The sequence below is a fragment of the Pseudophryne corroboree genome, chromosome 3 (genome assembly GCF_028390025.1).
Source record: "Pseudophryne corroboree isolate aPseCor3 chromosome 3, aPseCor3.hap2, whole genome shotgun sequence".
Taxonomy (NCBI): Eukaryota; Metazoa; Chordata; class Amphibia; order Anura; family Myobatrachidae; genus Pseudophryne; species Pseudophryne corroboree.
The window spans coordinates 381,782,572-381,805,320 of record NC_086446.1 but is presented as its reverse complement, the minus strand read 5'-3'; the positions used below and the strand labels follow the sequence as shown (position 1 = coordinate 381,805,320).

General features: G+C 48.1%; 1 protein-coding gene across 5 annotated transcripts in view; it reads right to left on the bottom strand.

Moving 5' to 3' along the window:
* Nucleotides 1-22,749, bottom strand: part of MYO1D (myosin ID) — a 341,746-nt gene that overhangs the window by 55,508 nt on the left and 263,489 nt on the right. For all 5 annotated transcript variants that reach the window (XM_063959995.1, XM_063959994.1, XM_063959998.1 and 2 more), the window contains 2 exons: nucleotides 992-1,062; nucleotides 749-823 (listed from right to left, as the gene is read on the bottom strand). In XM_063959995.1, coding sequence (XP_063816065.1) covers nucleotides 749-823; nucleotides 992-1,062 — 146 coding nt within the window. The remainder of the gene's footprint in view (nucleotides 1-748; nucleotides 824-991; nucleotides 1,063-22,749) is intronic.

The following is a 22,749-nucleotide window of genomic DNA, read 5'->3' as shown; positions in this document are numbered from 1 at the left end:
CAGGCACATACACAACAGCCTGAAGTGGGCAGCGAGGTAGAGCTCTTTTTCTTTATATACTATGCTAAGAGGCACCTATAATGGCTGGCCACTCCTCTCTGGTCATGTGGTCAAACCCCTTCCAGCATATGGCAACGCCCCTTAGTGGGCCCCTGTGATTACATTTCCCTGGTGGGTCTTTCATGCCCCAGTTCGACACTGACCATTAGTGATGAGCGGATTCGGTTTTACTCGGTTCTCAAAACGGCATCTTATTGGCTATCCAAAACACGTGACATCCGTGAGCCAATAAGATGCCGTTTTGAGAACAGAGTAAAACCGAATCCGCTCATCACTACTGACCATATGCCAACTTGAATGAAGTATACATGGGTTAGACATGCACATACTGCCCTGTCCTGCTTAGTAAATATATATATAAAAAAATAAAAAATCATAGTATCGTTATTTATTATTCTATTAAATTGGCTATAATCAAATGAGGGCTTATAACCAATCAACAAAAATAATAAAAATAGGCAGGCTGGGGCGACAGGTACTGTTGTGCCTAGGGGCGCCCTCACCCCTAAATGCGCCCCTGCCATTTATACTACAAAATCATGAAACAACTTTTTTCAATAAGACATTTCTCAGCAAAACTACATACCAACTCCAAATTATCTTTTAGTCCCTACCTTATACATATATTGGGAGGTAAAAATGGACTAGGATTTATAAATCTACAACTCACACCTGAGATTTGTCTCACCTGTTATACATCAGTCTCTTGAAGTCCTGGAATAATGTATCTTTATTCTTATCAATAAATCCCACAACTGAGTAACTATTCACAAAAAAGAGAAACAGTCAAAATTCAGGCAACAGAATCCCCGTAGCTAATGACCATCCATGTAACATAACCACAATATGAAAGTACTAAAAGTTTATTGGACAATCTTATGTAGAGTGAAAATATATCTGAAATCTTGTCTGACAGGGCCAAAATACTCACAGAACATCTCCAGCGTAATGACGAATCCGGAAATCTCTGTCAAATTCCAGAGCTTTATCTGTTTGACAGACCTAAACGGACGAAAATATGGAACTTTTACACTTTTTTTTTTTTTTTTTATTTATATGTCAAAACAGATACACACCAAAACCTGTCCAAATGGAATCAGGGAACTTTCGTGGGTCTCCTTATGACTAAATGCACTTGTTGTCTGTTTACTTAATGCAAAATGAGGTTTACAAATGTTATTCGTGAAGTGGTATAGTTCTGTTCCATCTCCAGATCTGATAATGACAGCTAATTGGCCCAGCAATGTGGCTAGTGATCGCTCGGTTTAGTTCCCGACCCTATTATTGTCAAATGCAAATATTCAGCTTTTAACATTAAAAAAGACTTGAGTAAAAGAATTAACATAATAGTCTACTTTGCCAGAACCTGTGAAAATATGTAATTAATATTAATATATTGGCACTCAGAATGCTGCAGGATTGCTTGCTATTTACTGCACCTCATACCTGTGAGGGCACTATTGTTGTATGCAGTTCAGGGGTGTATTTAATTAGCTTTAGCAGATAAGGAAATATTATTTCCAACCAGACACAAATGAGCAACCATCAAGTCATGAGGGGCCTTATATATAGTCGTGGTAACTAAGTCGGCACATGTTAATAACACACTACTCATGCAACAGAAAAACAAAGGCCTCATTAAGGCATATTATTAATTATTATTTATTTATTTCTGTATGGCACCACATGGATTCTGCAGCACCTAACAATGTATCTCTCTCTCTCTCTCTCTCTCTCTCTCTCTATATATATATACAGGTTGAGTATCCCTTATCCAAAATGCTTGGGACCAGAGGTATTTTGGATATGGGATTTTTCCGTATTTTGGAATAATTGCATACCATAATGAGATATCATGGCAATGGGACATAAATCTAAGCACAGAATGTATTTATGTTTTATATGCACCTTATACACACAGCCTGAAGGTAATTTTAGCCAATATTTTTTATAACTTTGTGCATTAAACAAAGTGTGTCTACATTCACACAATTCATTTATGTTTCTTATACACCTTATACACACAGCCTGAAGGTCATTTAATACAATATTTTTAATAACTGTGTGTATTAAACAAAGTTTGTGTACATTGAGCCATCAGAAAACAAAAGTTTCACTATCTCACTCTCGCTCAAAAAAGTCCGTATTTCGGAATATTCCGTATTTCGGATATTTGGATATGGGATACTCAACCTGTATATATATATGGATGTGTGTGTTCCAGTATAACTCTGGAATGCCTGGAGCAATTTACATCAAACTTGGTACACATATGACTTACAATCTGGAAAAAAATACTGTGGGGGTAAGACACCCCTAGGGGTGGTGGTGTGAATGGGGTGACAGGTAAAAATCCATATTGTTCGGGATTGCGGGCATGAATAGTGACACTCCCGATGCCATTTCAGTTCAAGTTCAATCCCCATTAGCATGGAGGGTGAGAAGGGGTGAAAAATAAAATGTCGATAGATAGATAGATAGATAGATAGATAGATAGATTTCAGATATAAGTACTTAATCACCCTTTTTCCAGTCAGGAGAGGATAGTGTCTCAGTTATCAGAGGTTAACCTGTCACTTGAACTATACATTGCCGAACCTCTCAGAGAGCAATAGGAGGAAAGGAGACATAAATATTTTGACTCCTAAATGCATTATAGGAAAGCTTGATAATCGGCAACTGCTTATCTGCTGTGTAAAGGCTACCGACAGCTCTCCCAGTGACCTCGAGTGTTGTGAAAAATCTTTACCTTTTTACCTCAAAGGAGGAGCCCTCAGGAGAGTGAGAAGCTAAGCAAGGAGACCTAGGGCCCTTTGGAATAGAGTCAGTCTATCCCTGCAAACCTTACATATATAACATGAATAACATACAGTGGGCGGAGCTTGGCCTGTCATCCCAGCATTTACAGCACTGAGCAGGGCAGAATCCGAGGCGGGACAGGGCAGAGAATGAGGTAGATTATTCTTCTCAGCGCCAGCCTTTTGACAGCATCAATCCGGGGAAGGCCCACCCAGAGGTGCGGCCCGACAAAGATTGGCAGCGCCGGGCGGAGCATGTCCTGTTGTAAGTCTAATTAGTTTACAAGGAGGGCCTTAAAATATAGGAATTTAATACCTACCTGGTAATTCCTTTTCTCATAGTCCATAGTGGATACTGGAGAACTGTACTTTAGTACCATGGGGTATAGATCGGGTCCACTGGAGCCTGGCACTTTAAAACCTTTAGTGTGTGTATGTGTGTGCTGGCTCCTCCCCTCTATGCCCCTGCTACCAGACTCAGTCTAGGAAACTGTGCCCGAGGAGACGGACATACCATGAGAGAAGAAACAGGTACAACAGCGGTGAGGCACTAAGCCAACACACAACCATAATCAAAAAGGAGGGCGCTAACCCGAACAGAGGATAGCAACAACAACCAAACCATACCAAACCAACCAGGCACATATCCACTCCCGCTTGCAGGAAAAGTAGAAAACAACCAATTCTAAATTCCACGGGAAACCTTTCTACTTTCACACCAGTGGCGGGATGTACTAATGTACATCGCCGCCCATCGCCGCCCTGCGCCACGATGCTGATCGCAAATGTACTAACATATGCGATCAGCATTGCGGAGGACAGCTCTTCCGATAAGAGCTGTCCTCCGCGATGCACAGCGGCAGCCTGACTTCCGGGATTCGTCCCCAGAAGTCAGACTGCGCATGCGCGGGGTGACGGGGGCGGCTGCAGGGCATGCTGGGAGGGATCCGATCGGATCACTCACACAGCGCCGCGGAGAGAAGCCCATAGGCTTCTATGGACTATCGCCAGCTAAAGCTGGCGAACCCCGCCGCGGCGCTGACCTGGCGGCCGTGGGATAGTACATCAGGAAAATGCGGTAAACAGGGGGTTTACCGCATTTTCCGCTTAGTACATCCCGCCCCAGGAAACATATTTTTTCCAGATACAATGATTATGTTTATATGTAACCATCTTCCTGGCCTGGACCATAGTGGAAATAACCCTGGAGGGAAGACCTTTTCTTACTAGAATCTCCCTCTCAACTTCCAAGCCGTCATACATAGCTGCTGTAAGTCTGGATAGATGAATGGACCTTGTTGAAGAAGATCCTTTTGAAACGGCAGTGGCCAGGGATCCTCCAGAGCCATGGTTAGGAGGTCCGAGTACCACGCCCGTCGAGGCCAATCCGGGGCAATTAGAATGCTTTCCCTTCTTAGGCTTTTTAGAACCCTTGGGATTAGCGGTAGAGGAGGGAACATGTACGCATACTGGTACGTCTATGGTGTCGTCAGCACGTCCACTGCTACTGCCTGCGGATCCCTCATTCTGGAACAGTAACGGCATAGTTTCTTGTTGAGACTAGAAGCCATCAGATCTATCTGCGGACAGCCCCACCGGTGAATAAACTGTTGAAACACCTGGGGATGTAGACCCCATTCCCCCGGATGGAGGTCGTGTCTGCTGAGGAAGTCTTCCCAGTTGTCCATTTCTGGAATGAATATGGCCGAGATGGCCTTTGCATTGGCCTCCGCCCAGAAGAGTATTTTTGACACTTCTCGCATTGCCGCACTGCTTCTTTTTCCCCTTTGTTGGTTTATGTACGCCACCGCAGTGGCGTTGTCTGATTGAACCTGGATCGCCTGATCTTTCAGGAGATGGGAAGCTTGCAGAAGAGCACTGTAAATTGCCCTGAGTTCCAGGATGTTTATCGGCAGAGCAGATTCCTGAATTGACCATATTCCCTGGAACTGGGCCCCTTGGGTTACAGCCCACCGGTCTGATGAGGGGGCCACATGGGAATGTGTAGGTAAGCATCCTTGACATCTAGAGATACCAGGAATTCCCCTCCTCCAGACCGGACACCACTGCCCGCAGGGATTCCATCTTGAATTTGAACACCCGCAGATACGGGTTTAGAGACTTCAGGTTCAAGATGGGTCGCACCGAACCGTCTGGTTTTGGAACGACAAAAAAACTGTAGTAAAAACCCCTGTTGTGTAACGTAGGAGGTACTGGAACCACCACCCCTGTCCGCAAAAGTTTTTGAATAGCCTCTTGCAAGATAACTTTTGCTGTGGGCAAAACTGGTAAGGCCGATTTGAAAAATCTGTGAGGAGGAAGTGCTTGAAATTCCAGCCGGTATCCCTGGGAAATGAGGTCCCTCACCCAAGTATCTCGGCAGGGCTTCGCCCACACGTAGGCGAAGTGTTGAAGGTGAGCACCTACCTGAAAGTCGCCTTGCTGCTGGGGCTAACCGTCACGCGGAAGGCTTAGCGGCAGGGGATCCGGTGGTCTGGTCCAGGGATGCAGCAGTTGCAGATTTACGGGACTTACCACGAGATCCTCTCGGAGTGGTGGAGACCCCACGGCACCTGCCTCTGAACCTTGCCACACGAAAGGACTGCAAGGAGGGTCCTGTGTAAGAACGTCTAGCTGGTGGCGCAGCCGACGGCAGATAGGTAGACTTACCTGCCGATGCCTGGGAGATCCATTTATTTAACTCGTCCCCAAACAAGGCATCACCTGTCAAGGGAAGATTTTCTACACCCTTTTTGGAATCAGCGTCCGCTGACCAATGACGTACCCACAGAGCTCTGCGTGCTGAAACTGCCATAGCAGTAGTGCGCCCATTTATCTTACACAATTCCTTTATAGCCTTGCTCATAATATTCGCAGCATCCTGTATGTGTCGCAGCAGAGTAATGACCTCATCCTGGGGCAGAGTGTCTAATCCATTAATAATATTATCAGACCACTTGACTATTGCCCTAGAAATCCAACCACAAACTATCGTGGGGCGCTGTGCTACGCCTGCTGCCGTATATATTACCTTGAGAGTGGTCTCAATTTTACGGTCAGCAGGGTATTTAAGGGATATAGCCCCTGGCACCAGCAGTACCAATATCTTAGACAGTCTGGACACAGACGTATCGACTGATATGGGGTTTTCCCATACCTTCCTGTCCTCAGCTAGGAGGGGAAAAGTAGATATAAACCTCCGAGGAGTTTTACATTTCTTGTCAGGGTTTACCCATGCCTCCCTGGCCAGGGAGTTTAATTCCTTAGACACCGGAAAAGTGGCTGAGGTCTTGGGTCTAACATTAAAATACAACTCCTCATCTGGTTCTGCTTCCTGATCTGGTATGTGAAGAACCTCTCTTATAGCATAAATGTGGGCATCCACCCCGGGGGACAGAGAGCTGTCCTCATCCATATCATCATCATCCACATCAGGCTGATCAGAATCAGAATCAGACTGGAGCACCTGTGGCAGTGAGCGTTTATGTGAAACCAACAGAGGGGGCTGAGAAGCCTTTCTGGTATCTGCTGCTTTGGCCATACAATCAATAGATTAACACCTTTCTCTCGTTCTTAGCTGCAGCTAATTCTGAATTCACATTGTGAATCATGCTATTAAAAGTATCTAGCCAGTCAGGTGCCTGTGAACGGTGTCCCTGAGGAGATAAGGAGCACTGTTCACACATGAAGACATGGTAGAGTTACAAGCAGCACACACATAACCATGTCAACAGACATATTGTACACAACTGTAGTAATGCGCAACTCACTGAAAAACACCTCCACACAGACCAGCACACAGAAAACAGCAGCACAGTGTGTGAAAATATGTGTATCACCTTACAGATGTGCAGCAGCGCAACCGCTGATGTGCTTCCCTCCTGCTATGACCTCTTGATACCAGTACAGAGTCTGTAACAGCGTGGGTTTGTGGAGGAGCAGCGTGCATGCAGCCTTGATGATCCGCAGCAGCAGGAAATGGCGCCTTCCCGCCTCTGGTCCAGGAAGCCCCGCCCCTGTAATGGGGTGCGGTCCCACTAATGCTTATACTGGCTGAATTAGCATAAACAGTACACACAAAGCCTAATGACAGTGAGCACTGTGGAGCATAAGCCCTCTGAGCCAGTGTAGTCTGTGGCGGGCACCGCAGCTCGTGGCCCCTGCCGCCGCCAAACCGCACCGACGGGACCCCGGTGTTAACACTCACCGCACCTGACGATCTTTGGCATCTGTTAGAGGGTGGCGGCTAGCTGCTGGCGTGGGCACACACAGTATGGTGTGTGAAGCAGCACCCTAGAAGCTCATTGTCCTGTCAGCAGAGATTACGAACCATTAGCCCTCAGGAGGTTGGTTCGGTCCCCCCTCTAAGTCCCACGAAGCAGGTAGGCTGGTTGCCAACCTGTACTACCTGAAAATAAAGAACTAAAATAAAAAAATAAAGGAAACTCTCTGGAGCTCCAGAGAAATACACCCGGCTCCTTGGGCACATTTTTCCAAACTGAGTCTGGTAGGAGGGGCATAGAGGGGAGGAGCCAGCACACACATATACACACTAAAGGTTTTAAAGTGCAAGGCTCCAGTGGACTCGATCTATACACCATGGTTCAAAAGTACAGTTCCCCATTATCCACTAGGACGTAAGAGAAATTAAAGTTATACGCACGGAAATACTTCAAATTCAGCTAGTAAACATATAAACTAAAGAAAATAATGACTTCAGTACAAGATTTAAACATGTAATGGATCCTTCGTGTTCTATTTCTTCACTTATCATTGCGCAAAGCAAACAGTAAGCAACATTCACAAATCACAACATTTCACCCTACTCTGCTCAGGAAAAAACTGTTAGTCACTTCTATATTATTCCTGGTTTTATGTATGCAGCGTTTGTTAACTAAACTGGCTTTTGCCATAGTACAGACAGGATCAACAAAGACCAACTGCATCATTACTGAAATATTTATTATCATGAGGGGATTTATTTATATCCATGGCCTCGAGGACAAAGAAAAAATCCTGAACATCAAAAACATCATTACAGAGACACAGAGCAATTTTGTGCATGTTAAAAATATAACAAAACAATCCAAATATCTGACTGCTAAGTGTTAAAGTCTGATGCTACCAAGTCTAGAATACCAAACAGGCCTTCCGACTGTCACAAGAAAGCGGTGTCCTGTCCAGTGACTAGACATGACATCATCTCTTAAGGCTAGCACTGTGCATAGGCCAGGCGAGAGAGTCAGCAGGGAATTTGGCTCCCTCTGCTGGAAGTAACAACACTATGAGAAAGTCCATATGAAAAGTAGAGATGAGCGCCTGAAATTTTTCGGGTTTTGTGTTTTGGTTTTGGGTTCGGTTCCGCGGCCGTGTTTTGGGTTCGAACGCGTTTTGGCAAAACCTCACCGAATTTTTTTTGTCGGATTCGGGTGTGTTTTGGATTCGGGTGTTTTTTTCAAAAAACACTAAAAAACAGCTTAAATCATAGAATTTGGGGGTCATTTTGATCCCAAAGTATTATTAACCTCAAAAACCATAATTTACACTCATTTTCAGTCTATTCTGAATACCTCACACCTCACAATATTATTTTTAGTCCTAAAATTTGCACCGAGGTCGCTGTGTGAGTAAGATAAGCGACCCTAGTGGCCGACACAAACACCGGGCCCATCTAGGAGTGGCACTGCAGTGTCACGCAGGATGGCCCTTCCAAAAAACCCTCCCCAAACAGCACATGACGCAAAGAAAAAAAGAGGCGCAATGAGGTAGCTGTGTGAGTAAGATTAGCGACCCTAGTGGCCGACACAAACACCGGGCCCATCTAGGAGTGGCACTGCAGTGTCACGCAGGATGGCCCTTCCAAAAAACCCTCCCCAAACAGCACATGACGCAAAGAAAAAAAGAGGCGCAATGAGGTAGCTGTGTGAGTAAGATTAGCGACCCTAGTGGCCGACACAAACACCGGGCCCATCTAGGAGTGGCACTGCAGTGTCACGCAGGATGTCCCTTCCAAAAAACCCTCCCCAAACAGCACATGACGCAAAGAAAAAAAGAGGCGCAATGAGGTAGCTGTGTGAGTAAGATTAGCGACCCTAGTGGCCGACACAAACACCGGGCCCATCTAGGAGTGGCACTGCAGTGTCACGCAGGATGTCCCTTCCAAAAAACCCTCCCCAAACAGCACATGACGCAAAGAAAAAAAGAGGCGCAATGAGGTAGCTGACTGTGTGAGTAAGATTAGCGACCCTAGTGGCCGACACAAACACCGGGCCCATCTAGGAGTGGCACTGCAGTGTCACGCAGGATGTCCCTTCCAAAAAACCCTCCCCAATCAGCACATGATGCAAAGAAAAAGAAAAGAAAAAAGAGGTGCAAGATGGAATTGTCCTTGGGCCCTCCCACCCACCCTTATGTTGTATAAACAAAACAGGACATGCACACTTTAACCAACCCATCATTTCAGTGACAGGGTCTGCCACACGACTGTGACTGATATGACGGGTTGGTTTGGACCCCCCCCAAAAAAGAAGCAATTAATCTCTCCTTGCACAAACTGGCTCTACAGAGGCAAGATGTCCACCTCATCTTCACCCTCCGATATATCACCGTGTACATCCCCCTCCTCACAGATTATCAATTCGTCCCCACTGGAATCCACCATCTCAGCTCCCTGTGTACTTTGTGGAGGCAATTGCTGCTGGTCAATGTCTCCGCAGAGGAATTGATTATAATTCATTTTAATGAACATCATCTTCTCCACATTTTCTGGATGTAACCTCGTACGCCGATTGCTGACAAGGTGAGCGGCGGCACTAAACACTCTTTCGGAGTACACACTTGTGGGAGGGCAACTTAGGTAGAATAAAGCCAGTTTGTGCAAGGGCCTCCAAATTGCCTCTTTTTCCTGCCAGTATAAGTACGGACTGTGTGACGTGCCTACTTGGATGCGGTCACTCATATAATCCTCCACCATTCTATCAATGTTGAGAGAATCATATGCAGTGACAGTAGACGACATGTCCGTAATCGTTGTCAGGTCCTTCAGTCCGGACCAGATGTCAGCATCAGCAGTCGCTCCAGACTGCCCTGCATCACCGCCAGCGGGTGGGCTCGGAATTCTGAGCCTTTTCCTCGCACCCCCAGTTGCGGGAGAATGTGAAGGAGGAGATGTTGACAGGTCGCGTTCCGCTTGACTTGACAATTTTGTCACCAGCAGGTCTTTCAACCCCAGCAGACCTGTGTCTGCCGGAAAGAGAGATCCAAGGTAGGCTTTAAATCTAGGATCGAGCACGGTGGCCAAAATGTAGTGCTCTGATTTCAACAGATTGACCACCCGTGAATCCTTGTTAAGCGAATTAAGGGCTGCATCCACAAGTCCCACATGCCTAGCGGAATCGCTCCCTTTTAGCTCCTTCTTCAATGCCTCCAGCTTCTTCTGCAAAAGCCTGATGAGGGGAATGACCTGACTCAGGCTGGCAGTGTCTGAACTGACTTCACGTGTGGCAAGTTCAAAGGGCATCAGAACCTTGCACAACGTTGAAATCATTCTCCACTGCGCCTGAGACAGGTGCATTCCACCTCCTATATCGTGCTCAATTGTATAGGCTTGAATGGCCTTTTGCTGCTCCTCCAACCTCTGAAGCATATAGAGGGTTGAATTCCACCTCGTTACCACTTCTTGCTTCAGATGATGGCAGGGCAGGTTCAGTAGTTTTTGGTGGTGCTCCAGTCTTCTGTACGTGGTGCCTGTACGCCGAAAGTGTCCCGCAATTCTTCTGGCCACCGACAGCATCTCTTGCACGCCCCTGTCGTTTTTTAAAAAATTCTGCACCACCAAATTCAAGGTATGTGCAAAACATGGGACGTGCTGGAATTTGCCCATATTTAATGCACACACAATATTGCTGGCGTTGTCCGATGCCACAAATCCACAGGAGAGTCCAATTGGGGTAAGCCATTCCGCGATGATCTTCCTCAGTTGCCGTAAGAGGTTTTCAGCTGTGTGCGTATTCTGGAAACCGGTGATACAAAGCGTAGCCTGCCTAGGAAAGAGTTGGCGTTTGCGAGATGCTGCTACTGGTGCCGCCGCTGCTGTTCTTGCGGCGGGAGTCCATACATCTACCCAGTGGGCTGTCACAGTCATATAGTCCTGACCCTGCCCTGCTCCACTTGTCCACATGTCCGTGGTTAAGTGGACATTGGGTACAGCTGCATTTTTTAGGACACTGGTGACTCTTTTTCTGAGGTCTGTGTACATTTTCGGTATCGCCTGCCTAGAGAAATGGAACCTAGATGGTATTTGGTACCGGGGACACAGTACCTCCAACAAGTCTCTAGTTGGCTCTGCAGTAATGATGGATACCGGAACCACGTTTCTCACCACCCAGGATGCCAAGGCCTCAGTTATCCGCTTTGCAGTAGGATGACTGCTGTGATATTTCATCTTCCTCGCAAAGGACTGTTGAACAGTCAATTGGTTACTGGAAGTAGTACAAGTGGGCTTACGACTTCCCCTCTGGGATGACCATCGACTCCCAGCGGCAACAACAGCAGCGCCAGCAGCAGTAGGCGTTACACGCAAGGATGCATCGGAGGAATCCCAGGCAGGAGAGGACTCGTCAGAATTGCCAGTGACATGGCCTGCAGGACTATTGGCATTCCTGGGGAAGGAGGAAATTGACACTGAGGGAGTTGGTGGGGTGGTTTGCGTGAGCTTGGTTACAAGAGGAAGGGATTTACTGGTCAGTGGACTGCTTCCGCTGTCACCCAAAGTTTTTGAACTTGTCACTGACTTATTATGAATGCGCTGCAGGTGACGTATAAGGGAGGATGTTCCGAGGTGGTTAACGTCCTTACCCCTACTTATTACAGCTTGACAAAGGGAACACACGGCTTGACACCTGTTGTCCGCATTTCTGGTGAAATACCTCCACACCGAAGAGCTGATTTTTTTGGTATTTTCACCTGGCATGTCAACGGCCATATTCCTCCCACGGACAACAGGTGTCTCCCCGGGTGCCTGACTTAAACAAACCACCTCACCATCAGAATCCTCCTGGTCAATTTCCTCCCCAGCGCCAGCAACACCCATATCCTCATCCTGGTGTACTTCAACACTGACATCTTCAATCTGACTATCAGGAACTGGACTGCGGGTGCTCCTTCCAGCACTTGCAGGGGGCGTGCAAATGGTGGAAGGCGCATGCTCTTCACGTCCAGTGTTGGGAAGGTCAGGCATCGCAACCGACACAATTGGACTCTCCTTGTGGATTTGGGATTTCGAAGAATGCACAGTTCTTTGCTGTGCTGCTTTTGCCAGCTTGAGTCTTTTCATTTTTCTAGCGAGAGGCTGAGTGCTTCCATCCTCATGTGAAGCTGAACCACTAGCCATGAACATAGGCCAGGGCCTCAGCCGTTCCTTGCCACTCCGTGTGGTAAATGGCATATTGGCAAGTTTACGCTTCTCCTCCGACAATTTTATTTTAGGTTTTGGAGTCCTTTTTTTACTGATATTTGGTGTTTTGGATTTGACATGCTCTGTACTATGACATTGGGCATCGGCCTTGGCAGACGACGTTGCTGGCATTTCATCGTCTCGGCCATGACTAGTGGCAGCAGCTTCAGCACGAGGTGGAAGTGGATCTTGATCTTTCCCTAATTTTGGAACCTCAACATTTTTGTTCTCCATATTTTAATAGGCACAACTAAAAGGCACCTCAGGTAAACAATGGAGATGGATGGATTGGATACTAGTATACAATTATGGACGGGCTGCCGAGTGCCGACACAGAGGTAGCCACAGCCGTGAACTACCGCACTGTACTGTGTCTGCTGCTAATATATAGACTGGTTGATAAAGAGATAGTATACTCGTAACTAGTATGTATGTATAAAGAAAGAAAAAAAAACCACGGTTAGGTGGTATATACAATTATGGACGGGCTGCCGAGTGCCGACACAGAGGTAGCCACAGCCGTGAACTACCGCACTGTACTGTGTCTGCTGCTAATATAGACTGGTTGATAAAGAGATAGTATACTCGTAACTAGTATGTATGTATAAAGAAAGAAAAAAAAACCACGGTTAGGTGGTATATACAATTATGGACGGGCTGCCGAGTGCCGACACAGAGGTAGCCACAGCCGTGAACTACCGCACTGTACTGTGTCTGCTGCTAATATATAGACTGGTTGATAAAGAGATAGTATACTCGTAACTAGTATGTATGTATAAAGAAAGAAAAAAAAATCACGGTTAGGTGGTATATACAATTATGGACGGGCTGCCGAGTGCCGACACAGAGGTAGCCACAGCCGTGAACTACCGCACTGTACTGTGTCTGCTGCTAATATATAGACTGGTTGATAAAGAGATAGTATACTCGTAACTAGTATGTATGTATAAAGAAAGAAAAAAAAACCACGGTTAGGTGGTATATACAATTATGGACGGGCTGCCGAGTGCCGACACAGAGGTAGCCACAGCCGTGAACTACCGCACTGTACTGTGTCTGCTGCTAATATAGACTGGTTGATAAAGAGATAGTATACTCGTAACTATCACTGACCTGGTTTGGGAGTGTTGTGGACTCGGGGCTTCTTCCGATGACCGGGAAGAGGAACCGCCACTGGGTCGTAGTAGAGATGGCCGGATGTAGGTCTTCCTTATGCAGAACTAAGACGGCAGGCGGGAGGCCCAGAGGAATTCTTGTAGGTCTCCTGTAAGACAAGACTTGTAGAAATAATGAAGGCTGGGGTACTGAGATATTGGAGACACTGTGGTATTGAAGGCACTGAGGTACTGGGAGTACAGGGAGTGCTGGGAGACCCTTGGAGGCACGGAGGTGTTTGGAGGCACGGAGGTGCTTGGAGGCACGGAGGTGTTTGGAGACACCGAGGTGTTTGGAGGGACGAGGTGCTTGGAGGCACGAGGTGCTTGGAGACACGGAGGTAACTGGAGGCACGGAGGTGCTTTGAGGCGCGGAGGTGCTTGGAGGCACGGGGTGCTTGGAGGCACGAGGTGCTTGGAGGCACGGAGGTGCTTGGAGGCACGGAGGTAACTGGAGGCACGGAGGTAACTGGAGGCACGGAGGTAACTGGAGGCACGGAGGTGCTTGAGGCGCGGAGGTGCTTGGAGGCACGAGGTGCTTGGAGGCACGAGGTGCTTGGAGGCACGGAGGTGCTTGGAGGCACGGAGGTAACTGGAGGCACGGAGGTAACTGGAGGCACGGAGGTAACTGGAGGCACGGAGGTGCTTGAGGCGCGGAGGTGCTTGGAGGCACGAGGTGCTTGGAGGCACGAGGTGCTTGGAGGCACGGAGGTGCTTGGAGGCACGGAGGTGCTTGGAGGCACGAGGTGCTTGGAGACACGGAGGTAACTGGAGGCACGGAGGTGCTTGTAGGCACAGGATGCTTGGAAGCACAGGTTGCTTGTAGGCACAGGATGCTTGCAGGGACAGGATGCTTGGAAGCACAGGATGCTTGCAGGGACAGGATGCTTGGAAGCACAGGATGCTTGCAGGGACGAGGGAGCTCTGGATCATAGCTTCCACAGGAGAAACGAAGATACTCAGGCATCGGATCTCTGCCTGGTATCTGATTTTAAATTCCCCGCCCTAGCCTGATTGGCGGAGCAGGCAGGTGACGTCAGACCTGCTCCGCCTCCTTGCCCTTGCTTGTGATGGCGGCGCCCTTGCTTCCGGGAAGCCGCCGGAGAGCAGCGCCGACCCGCCGCTGAAGCCGGAGACTGACAGGGGAAGAGAGGCGCCGGGCAGACCAGGCCACCCGCAGGGACAAGCGCGGTCGCCGCTGCCCGAGGTTCGTGACAGTACCCCCTCCTCCAGGAGTGGCCCCTGGACACTTCCCGGGCTTAGTCGGATGTCTGGAGTGGAAGATCCGAATCAGACGAGGAGCCGTTACTTCAGTAGCCCCAATCCAACTTCTCTCCTCAGGTCCATAACCCTTCCAGTCCACCAAGTACTGTAATTTTTTATGAAGATAACGAGAGTCCAGAATAGCTTTGATTTCAAACTCCGCTCCAGCTTCTGCCACTACGGACGTTGGCCTTGGGAGTGCTGAGTGGAATCGATTCAGTATGAGGGGACGGAGTAGAGAAACATGGAAGGCGTTAGGTATGCGAAGATGGGCAGGCAAACCCAGTTTACAGACCACAGGATTTAAGACTTGTAGCACAGGGTAAGGACCGATGAACCTTGGAGCGAATTTCATGGTGGGCACCTTCAACCGGAGATTCCGTGTGGACAGCCATACCCTGTCCCCAACTTTATATTGAGGTGCGGCTTGCCGTTTCTTATCTGCAAAGAACTTGTACCGAACAGAAACCTGCTTAAGATTAGCATGAACCTTTCTCCAAATTTGTCCAAAGTGTCGTAGAGTGGACGCTACAGCAGGAACCTCTATTATCGGAAGGCTTGGAAATTCCGGAACACGGGGATGGAACCCGTAGTTGACGAAAAATGGTGATTCCCCAGTGGAAGAATGAAACAAATGGTTATGGGCAAACTCCGCCCAAGGCAACAACTCCACCCAGTTGTCCTGTGAAGGAGAGAGATACAACCGAAGAAAAGTCTCTAGATCTTGATTGACTCGTTCCGTTTGTCCATTTGTTTGGGGATGATAAGCCGACGAAAACTTAAGTTTAATGTGTAGAGTTGAACAAAGGGCTTTCCAAAACCTGGCGGTGAACTGTACTCCACGGTCAGAAACAATCTCTTGTGGCAACCCATGCAAACGAAAATGTTCTCGGATAAACAATAGAGCCAGTTTCGGTGCTGTCGGAAGACCAGTCAAGGGCACAAAGTGTGCCATCTTCGAAAAACGGTCAACGATAACCCAAACGGTGTTGCAACCCTTGGAACAGGGCAAGTCAGTGATGAAGTCCATGGAAATGTGAGTCCAGGGTCTCACAGGGATAGGCAGAGGACGAAGTAACCCTGCAGGAGGCAGACGAGGAGATTTATGTTGTGTACATTGGGGACATGAATTAACGCAATCTTGTACATCCTTCCTCATGGTGTTCCACCAGTAAGACCTTTGCAGAAACTTGTACATCTTCTGAGCGCCGGGATGACCGGAAAACTTGGAGTTATGGACCCACCGTAGTATTCCTGGGCGGAATCTAGCTGGTACGGACATTCTTCCAGGAGGAGGAGCTGGAGTAGTTAAAGCAGCAGAGACAGAAACTGGATTCAGAATTAAACCCCGCTCCGGAGGTTCATCCTCGTCTGTGGGAACCTGTGAACGGGAAAGCGCATCTGCTTTAATATTGAGAGTCCCGGCACGGTACTTGATAATGAACGAGAATCGGGAAAAGAAAAGTGCCCATCTCGCCTGGCGAGGATTCAAACATTGTGCGGATTTGATGTACAGTAAATTCTTGTGATCCGTGTAGATGGTAAACACATGTTTAGCCCCTTCTAGAAGATATCTCCATTCTTCCAAGGCAGATTTGATTGCCAAGAGTTCCTGGTCTCCAATAGAGTAATTTCGTTCGGCTGGAGAGAATTTACGAGAGTGGAAGCCACACGGATGTAATTTCTTATCAGAGGAATGCTGGGAGAGGACAGCCCCCACCCCGACTGAAGATGCATCAACTTCTAAGAAGAAGGGTTCCTCGAAATTTGGTTGTTGGAGAACTGGAGCCGTCGTGAAAGCTAACTTTAAGCGAGAAAAAGCTACAATGGCTTCCGGAGGCCACAAACTAGGATTAGAACCCTTTCTCGTCAGGGCAGTAATGGGTGCAACAATGGTGGAGAAACCTTTAATGAATTTCCTGTAGTAGTTCGCAAAGCCCAGGAACCTTTGTATTGCTTTCAGGGAAAGAGGCTGAGTCCAATCACGAATGGCCGACAACTTTTCCGGATCCATGCGAAGCTCTGTCCCCGAGATGACATAACCGAGGAACGGAATAGATGTTACTTCAAAGGTACATTTGGAAAGCTTGGCGTAGAGATGATTCTCTTGTAAACGGTGTAGCACCTCTTTGACTTGAGTCCTGTGTTCGACAAGATTCTTGGAAAAAATCAGTATGTCGTCCAGATATACCACAACGCTCTGATACAGCATATCACGAAAGATTTCGTTGACGAATCCCTGGAAAACCGCGGGAGCATTACTAAGACCAAACGGCATCACCAAGTATTCGTAATGCCCATCTCGGGTATTAAAGGCAGTCTTCCATTCATCCCCCTCTCGGATGCGTATAAGATTATAAGCTCCTCTCAAGTCGAGTTTTGAAAAAATGCGGGCACCACGAACCCTATCAAATAACTCTGTGATTAGTGGCAAGGGGTATTTATTCTTAATAGTAATGTCGTTTAGGCCGCGGTAGTCGATGCATGGTCTCAACCCCCCGTCCTTTTTCTTCACGAAAAAGAAGCCTGCACCAGCAGGGGAGGAAGAGGGGCGAATGAATCCCTTGAGCATATTGGACTTAATATACTCCGACATGGCTTGAGTCTCGGGAAGAGACAGAGGATATGTGCGACCACGAGGTGGCGTCTTCCCTGGGACAAGGTCAATAGGGCAGTCCCAAGGCCTGTGAGGTGGTAACAGGTCAGCAGCTTGTTCCGAAAATACGTCCTTGTACCCTTGATATGCCTCCGGAATGTGCTCTTCATCCGTTTTGGAGGTAACACGGAGCGGACAAACAGGAGTAAGACAATTAGTGTGACAAAAGGAACTCCAGGACAGAATTTGTGACGACTTCCAATCGATGTGGGGGTTATGACTTTTCAGCCAAGGCATTCCAAGAACCAGATCATGGGGCATTTCTGGGATTACCAAGAGTTCCAAATCTTCCTGATGTAGAGCCCCGACCCGCAGCTTAACTGGCCCCGTGCGCCACATTATGAGACCTTTGGAAATTCTAGTCCCGTTGATAGCCGTCAGTGAAATTGGCCGCTCGATAGGCCGTAACTTTAAACCCAAACTTTGGGCACAGAAGGAAGAAACGAAGTTCCCTGCAGCTCCGGAATCCAATAGGGCTTCACAAGACCTGGAGACTGAATTGGAGACTAGAGTTACTGGAAGCAAGCAGTCCGAAGTTGGAGAAGCTTTTGTCGTAACTCCCAGCTTGACTCCTCCGGAACAAGCTAGGTCTGCCCGTTTCCCGGACGGACTTTACAAGATTTAAGAAAATGATCTGCGGCTCCACAGTAAAGGCAGAGTTTACCCTCACGACGACGCTGTCGTTCTTCCGGAGACAGTCGGGAGCGGTTAATTTGCATGGGCTCATCTGAGCTAGGTGAGGCCACCGGCCTAGGAGTAGGATTCCGGAACCTGGAACGATCCGAACGGTTACGTTCTCTTCCACGCTCCTGCATCCGAAGATCCACCTTGACGCAAAGGGAAATCAAATCTTCTAATGGATCCGGCAGATCTCTAGTAACCAGCTCGTCTTTCAGCCGGTCGGAAAGACCGTTCCAGAAGGCAGCTCTCAGGGCATCATTATTCCAGCGTAGTTCGGAAGCAATGGTCTGGAAATGAACCACGTACTGGCCCACGGAACGGGCGCCCTGCCGAACACGGAGCAAATCGGAAGAAGCAGTGGTCATTCTGCCGGGCTCGTCGAAAATCCTTCGAAAGGACGAGATGAAGTTGGTGTAGTTGGAAACCATGGGATCAGATCGTTCCCATAATGGAGACACCCAATCCAAAGCAGAACCTTCCAACAGAGAAATAATATATGCTACCTTGGACCGGTCTGTAGGAAAGTTGTGTGCAAGTAGCTCGAAATGTACCTCGCACTGGTTCAAGAAACCACGACAATTTTTGGGATTCCCATTATAGCGGGACGGAGTAGGCAACTGAAGGCGTGGAGTGACACCGGCCGATGGTTGAACATTGCTGGCAACGGCAACTGGTGCGACTGCTGGAACAGGAGCCGGAATTACTGAGGCCAGAGACGCCTGAATCTGATCCAGACGCCCGGACAACTGCTGGAGGTACTGCATCACCTGACCTTGTGCTGCTTCCTGACTTTGCACTCGAGAAGCCAGGTTCTGGATGGCACTAGAGTCCGTGTTCCGATCCCCCGAGTCCATGTGGCCTGAGTATACTATCACTGACCTGGTTTGGGAGTGTTGTGGACTCGGGGCTTCTTCCGATGACCGGGAAGAGGAACCGCCACTGGGTCGTAGTAGAGATGGCCGGATGTAGGTCTTCCTTATGCAGAACTAAGACGGCAGGCGGGAGGCCCAGAGGAATTCTTGTAGGTCTCCTGTAAGACAAGACTTGTAGAAATAATGAAGGCTGGGGTACTGAGATATTGGAGACACTGTGGTATTGAAGGCACTGAGGTACTGGGAGTACAGGGAGTGCTGGGAGACCCTTGGAGGCACGGAGGTGTTTGGAGGCACGGAGGTGCTTGGAGGCACGGAGGTGTTTGGAGACACCGAGGTGTTTGGAGGGACGAGGTGCTTGGAGGCACGAGGTGCTTGGAGACACGGAGGTAACTGGAGGCACGGAGGTGCTTTGAGGCGCGGAGGTGCTTGGAGGCACGGGGTGCTTGGAGGCACGAGGTGCTTGGAGGCACGGAGGTGCTTGGAGGCACGGAGGTAACTGGAGGCACGGAGGTAACTGGAGGCACGGAGGTAACTGGAGGCACGGAGGTGCTTGAGGCGCGGAGGTGCTTGGAGGCACGAGGTGCTTGGAGGCACGAGGTGCTTGGAGGCACGGAGGTGCTTGGAGGCACGGAGGTAACTGGAGGCACGGAGGTAACTGGAGGCACGGAGGTAACTGGAGGCACGGAGGTGCTTGAGGCGCGGAGGTGCTTGGAGGCACGAGGTGCTTGGAGGCACGAGGTGCTTGGAGGCACGGAGGTGCTTGGAGGCACGGAGGTGCTTGGAGGCACGAGGTGCTTGGAGACACGGAGGTAACTGGAGGCACGGAGGTGCTTGTAGGCACAGGATGCTTGGAAGCACAGGTTGCTTGTAGGCACAGGATGCTTGCAGGGACAGGATGCTTGGAAGCACAGGATGCTTGCAGGGACAGGATGCTTGGAAGCACAGGATGCTTGCAGGGACGAGGGAGCTCTGGATCATAGCTTCCACAGGAGAAACGAAGATACTCAGGCATCGGATCTCTGCCTGGTATCTGATTTTAAATTCCCCGCCCTAGCCTGATTGGCGGAGCAGGCAGGTGACGTCAGACCTGCTCCGCCTCCTTGCCCTTGCTTGTGATGGCGGCGCCCTTGCTTCCGGGAAGCCGCCGGAGAGCAGCGCCGACCCGCCGCTGAAGCCGGAGACTGACAGGGGAAGAGAGGCGCCGGGCAGACCAGGCCACCCGCAGGGACAAGCGCGGTCGCCGCTGCCCGAGGTTCGTGACAGTAACTAGTATGTATGTATAAAGAAAGAAAAAAAAACCACGGTTAGGTGGTATATACAATTATGGACGGGCTGCCGAGTGCCGACACAGAGGTAGCCACAGCCGTGAACTACCGCACTGTACTGTGTCTGCTGCTAATATATAGACTGGTTGATAAAGAGATAGTATACTACTAATATTATATATACTGGTGGTCAGGTCACTGGTCACTAGTCACACTGGCAGTGGCACTCCTGCAGCAAAAGTGTGCACTGTTTAATTTTAATATAATATTATGTACTCCTGGCTCCTGCTATAACCTATAACTGGCACTGCAGTAGTGCTCCCCAGTCTCCCCCACAATTATAAGCTGTGTGAGCTGAGCAGTCAGACAGATATATAATATATATAGATGATGCAGCACACTGGCCTGAGCCTGAGCAGTGCACACAGATATGGTATGTGACTGACTGAGTCACTGTGTGTATCGCTTTTTTCAGGCAGAGAACGGATATATTAAATAAACTGCACTGTGTGTCTGGTGGTCACTCACTATATAATATATTATGTACTCCTGGCTCCTGCTATAACCTATAACTGGCACTGCAGTAGTGCTCCCCAGTCTCCCCCACAATTATAAGCTGTGTGAGCTGAGCAGTCAGACAGATATATATAATATTATATATAGATAATAGATGATGCAGCACACTGGCCTGAGCCTGAGCAGTGCACACAGATATGGTATGTGACTGAGTCACTGTGTGCTGTGTATCGCTTTTTTCAGGCAGAGAACGGATTATAAATAAAACTGGTGGTCACTATCAGCAAAACTCTGCACTGTACTGAGTACTCCTAATGCTCCCCAAAATTAGTAAATCAAGTGTCTCTCTAATCTATTCTAAACGGAGAGGACGCCAGCCACGTCCTCTCCCTATCAATCTCAATGCACGTGTGAAAATGGCGGCGACGCGCGGCTCCTTATATAGAATCCGAGTCTCGCGATAGAATCCGAGCCTCGCGAGAATCCGACAGCGTCATGATGACGTTCGGGCGCGCTCGGGTTAACCGAGCAAGGCGGGAAGATCCGAGTCGCTCGGACCCGTGAAAAAAAACATGAAGTTCTGGCGGGTTCGGATTCAGAGAAACCGAACCCGCTCATCTCTAATGAAAAGGCAGTAGAGCTTCAGTTTTTCAAAACTTCGTGTATGTGCAAAATAGCAAAAATATCAATAAAAGCAATAGGGGTAATTTAGCCACATACAATGCATTACAAAGAAGCATGGCTCATCCAGGGCCTCAAGGTCCTGCTTATATTCACATTTTAAAGTGTAAGCAAATCACTGTACACCTTAGTTGCTGCATTTTCCCTTTAACGGTTTGCTTATGTATTTTGTAAGGACTAAGGAACCCTTGTGACATCATATAATATAATAATAAACAATGGCTGAAAACCCGTCGGGATCATTTGATTTAATTACAAAACACATCCGATCATGCCAACTGTTGTTTAGCCCTTTTAGTTTCGTCACATCGTTTGGGTCATCATGCAGTCTATGGCCAACACAAGGTCTGTGGAGCACAACAAACGTAAAAATGCTACAAAGGCTTTTCTAATCACCCGTTCATGTAGGGATGATATGCACTGTAGCTTTAATTTGGCTGTAGTGCTAGAATAGTACTATGACAAAGAGAGAAACCTGCAGTTTATCAATAATAAATAGATGCAAATACATGTTCTAGTTTTTCCAGGAAGGCTACATAGGAGCAGGTGTTTACATGCACAAGCTAACCTGGATACAGACAGGTTGTTTTAATGAATGCGTAGTTCTGTGTGACTTCCATTTTCCGCTCCAGAGATGTGATACACACTCAAGGTGCAATGAACAAAAGATAAATCAACATGTAAACAAACATGTTCGACCTCACAAAGCACGCTGGATGTGCAGTGTGAAATTCAATATCTGTGGATTACTTCAGAAATATGGCGCTAGTGCCATATTTCCAAAGCTTGTTCGGTGGACAGTAGGTAATTAAAGCAGTGTTTCTGGACCCAGGGGTCTGTGTGCACCAAACACCCATTATAGAGTCACCACTGACTGGAGACATATTTCTTCAAGAGATAATAGTGTACACTGGTACATGACAGCACCCATTACGTCTGAGCTTAGGGCCTAATTCAGACCTGAGCACAGCAGCAAATTTGTTCTCTAATGGGCAAAACTATGGTGGTCATTCCGAGTTGTTCGCTCGTTGCCGATTTTCGCTATATTGCGATTAGTCGCTTACTGCGCATGCGCAAGGTTCGCAGAGCGCAGGCGGTTAGTTATTTTACACAAAAGTTAGGTATTTTACTCACGGCATAACGAGGATTTTTCATCGTTCTGGTGATCGTAGTGTGATTGACAGGAAGTGGGTGTTTCTGGGCGGAAACTGGCCGTTTTCTGGGCGTGTGTGAAAAAACGCTGGCGTTTCTGGGAAAAACGCAGGAGTGTCTGAAGAAACGGGGGAGTATCTGGGCGAACGCTGGGTGTGTTTGTGACGTCAAACCAGGAACGAAACTGACTGAAC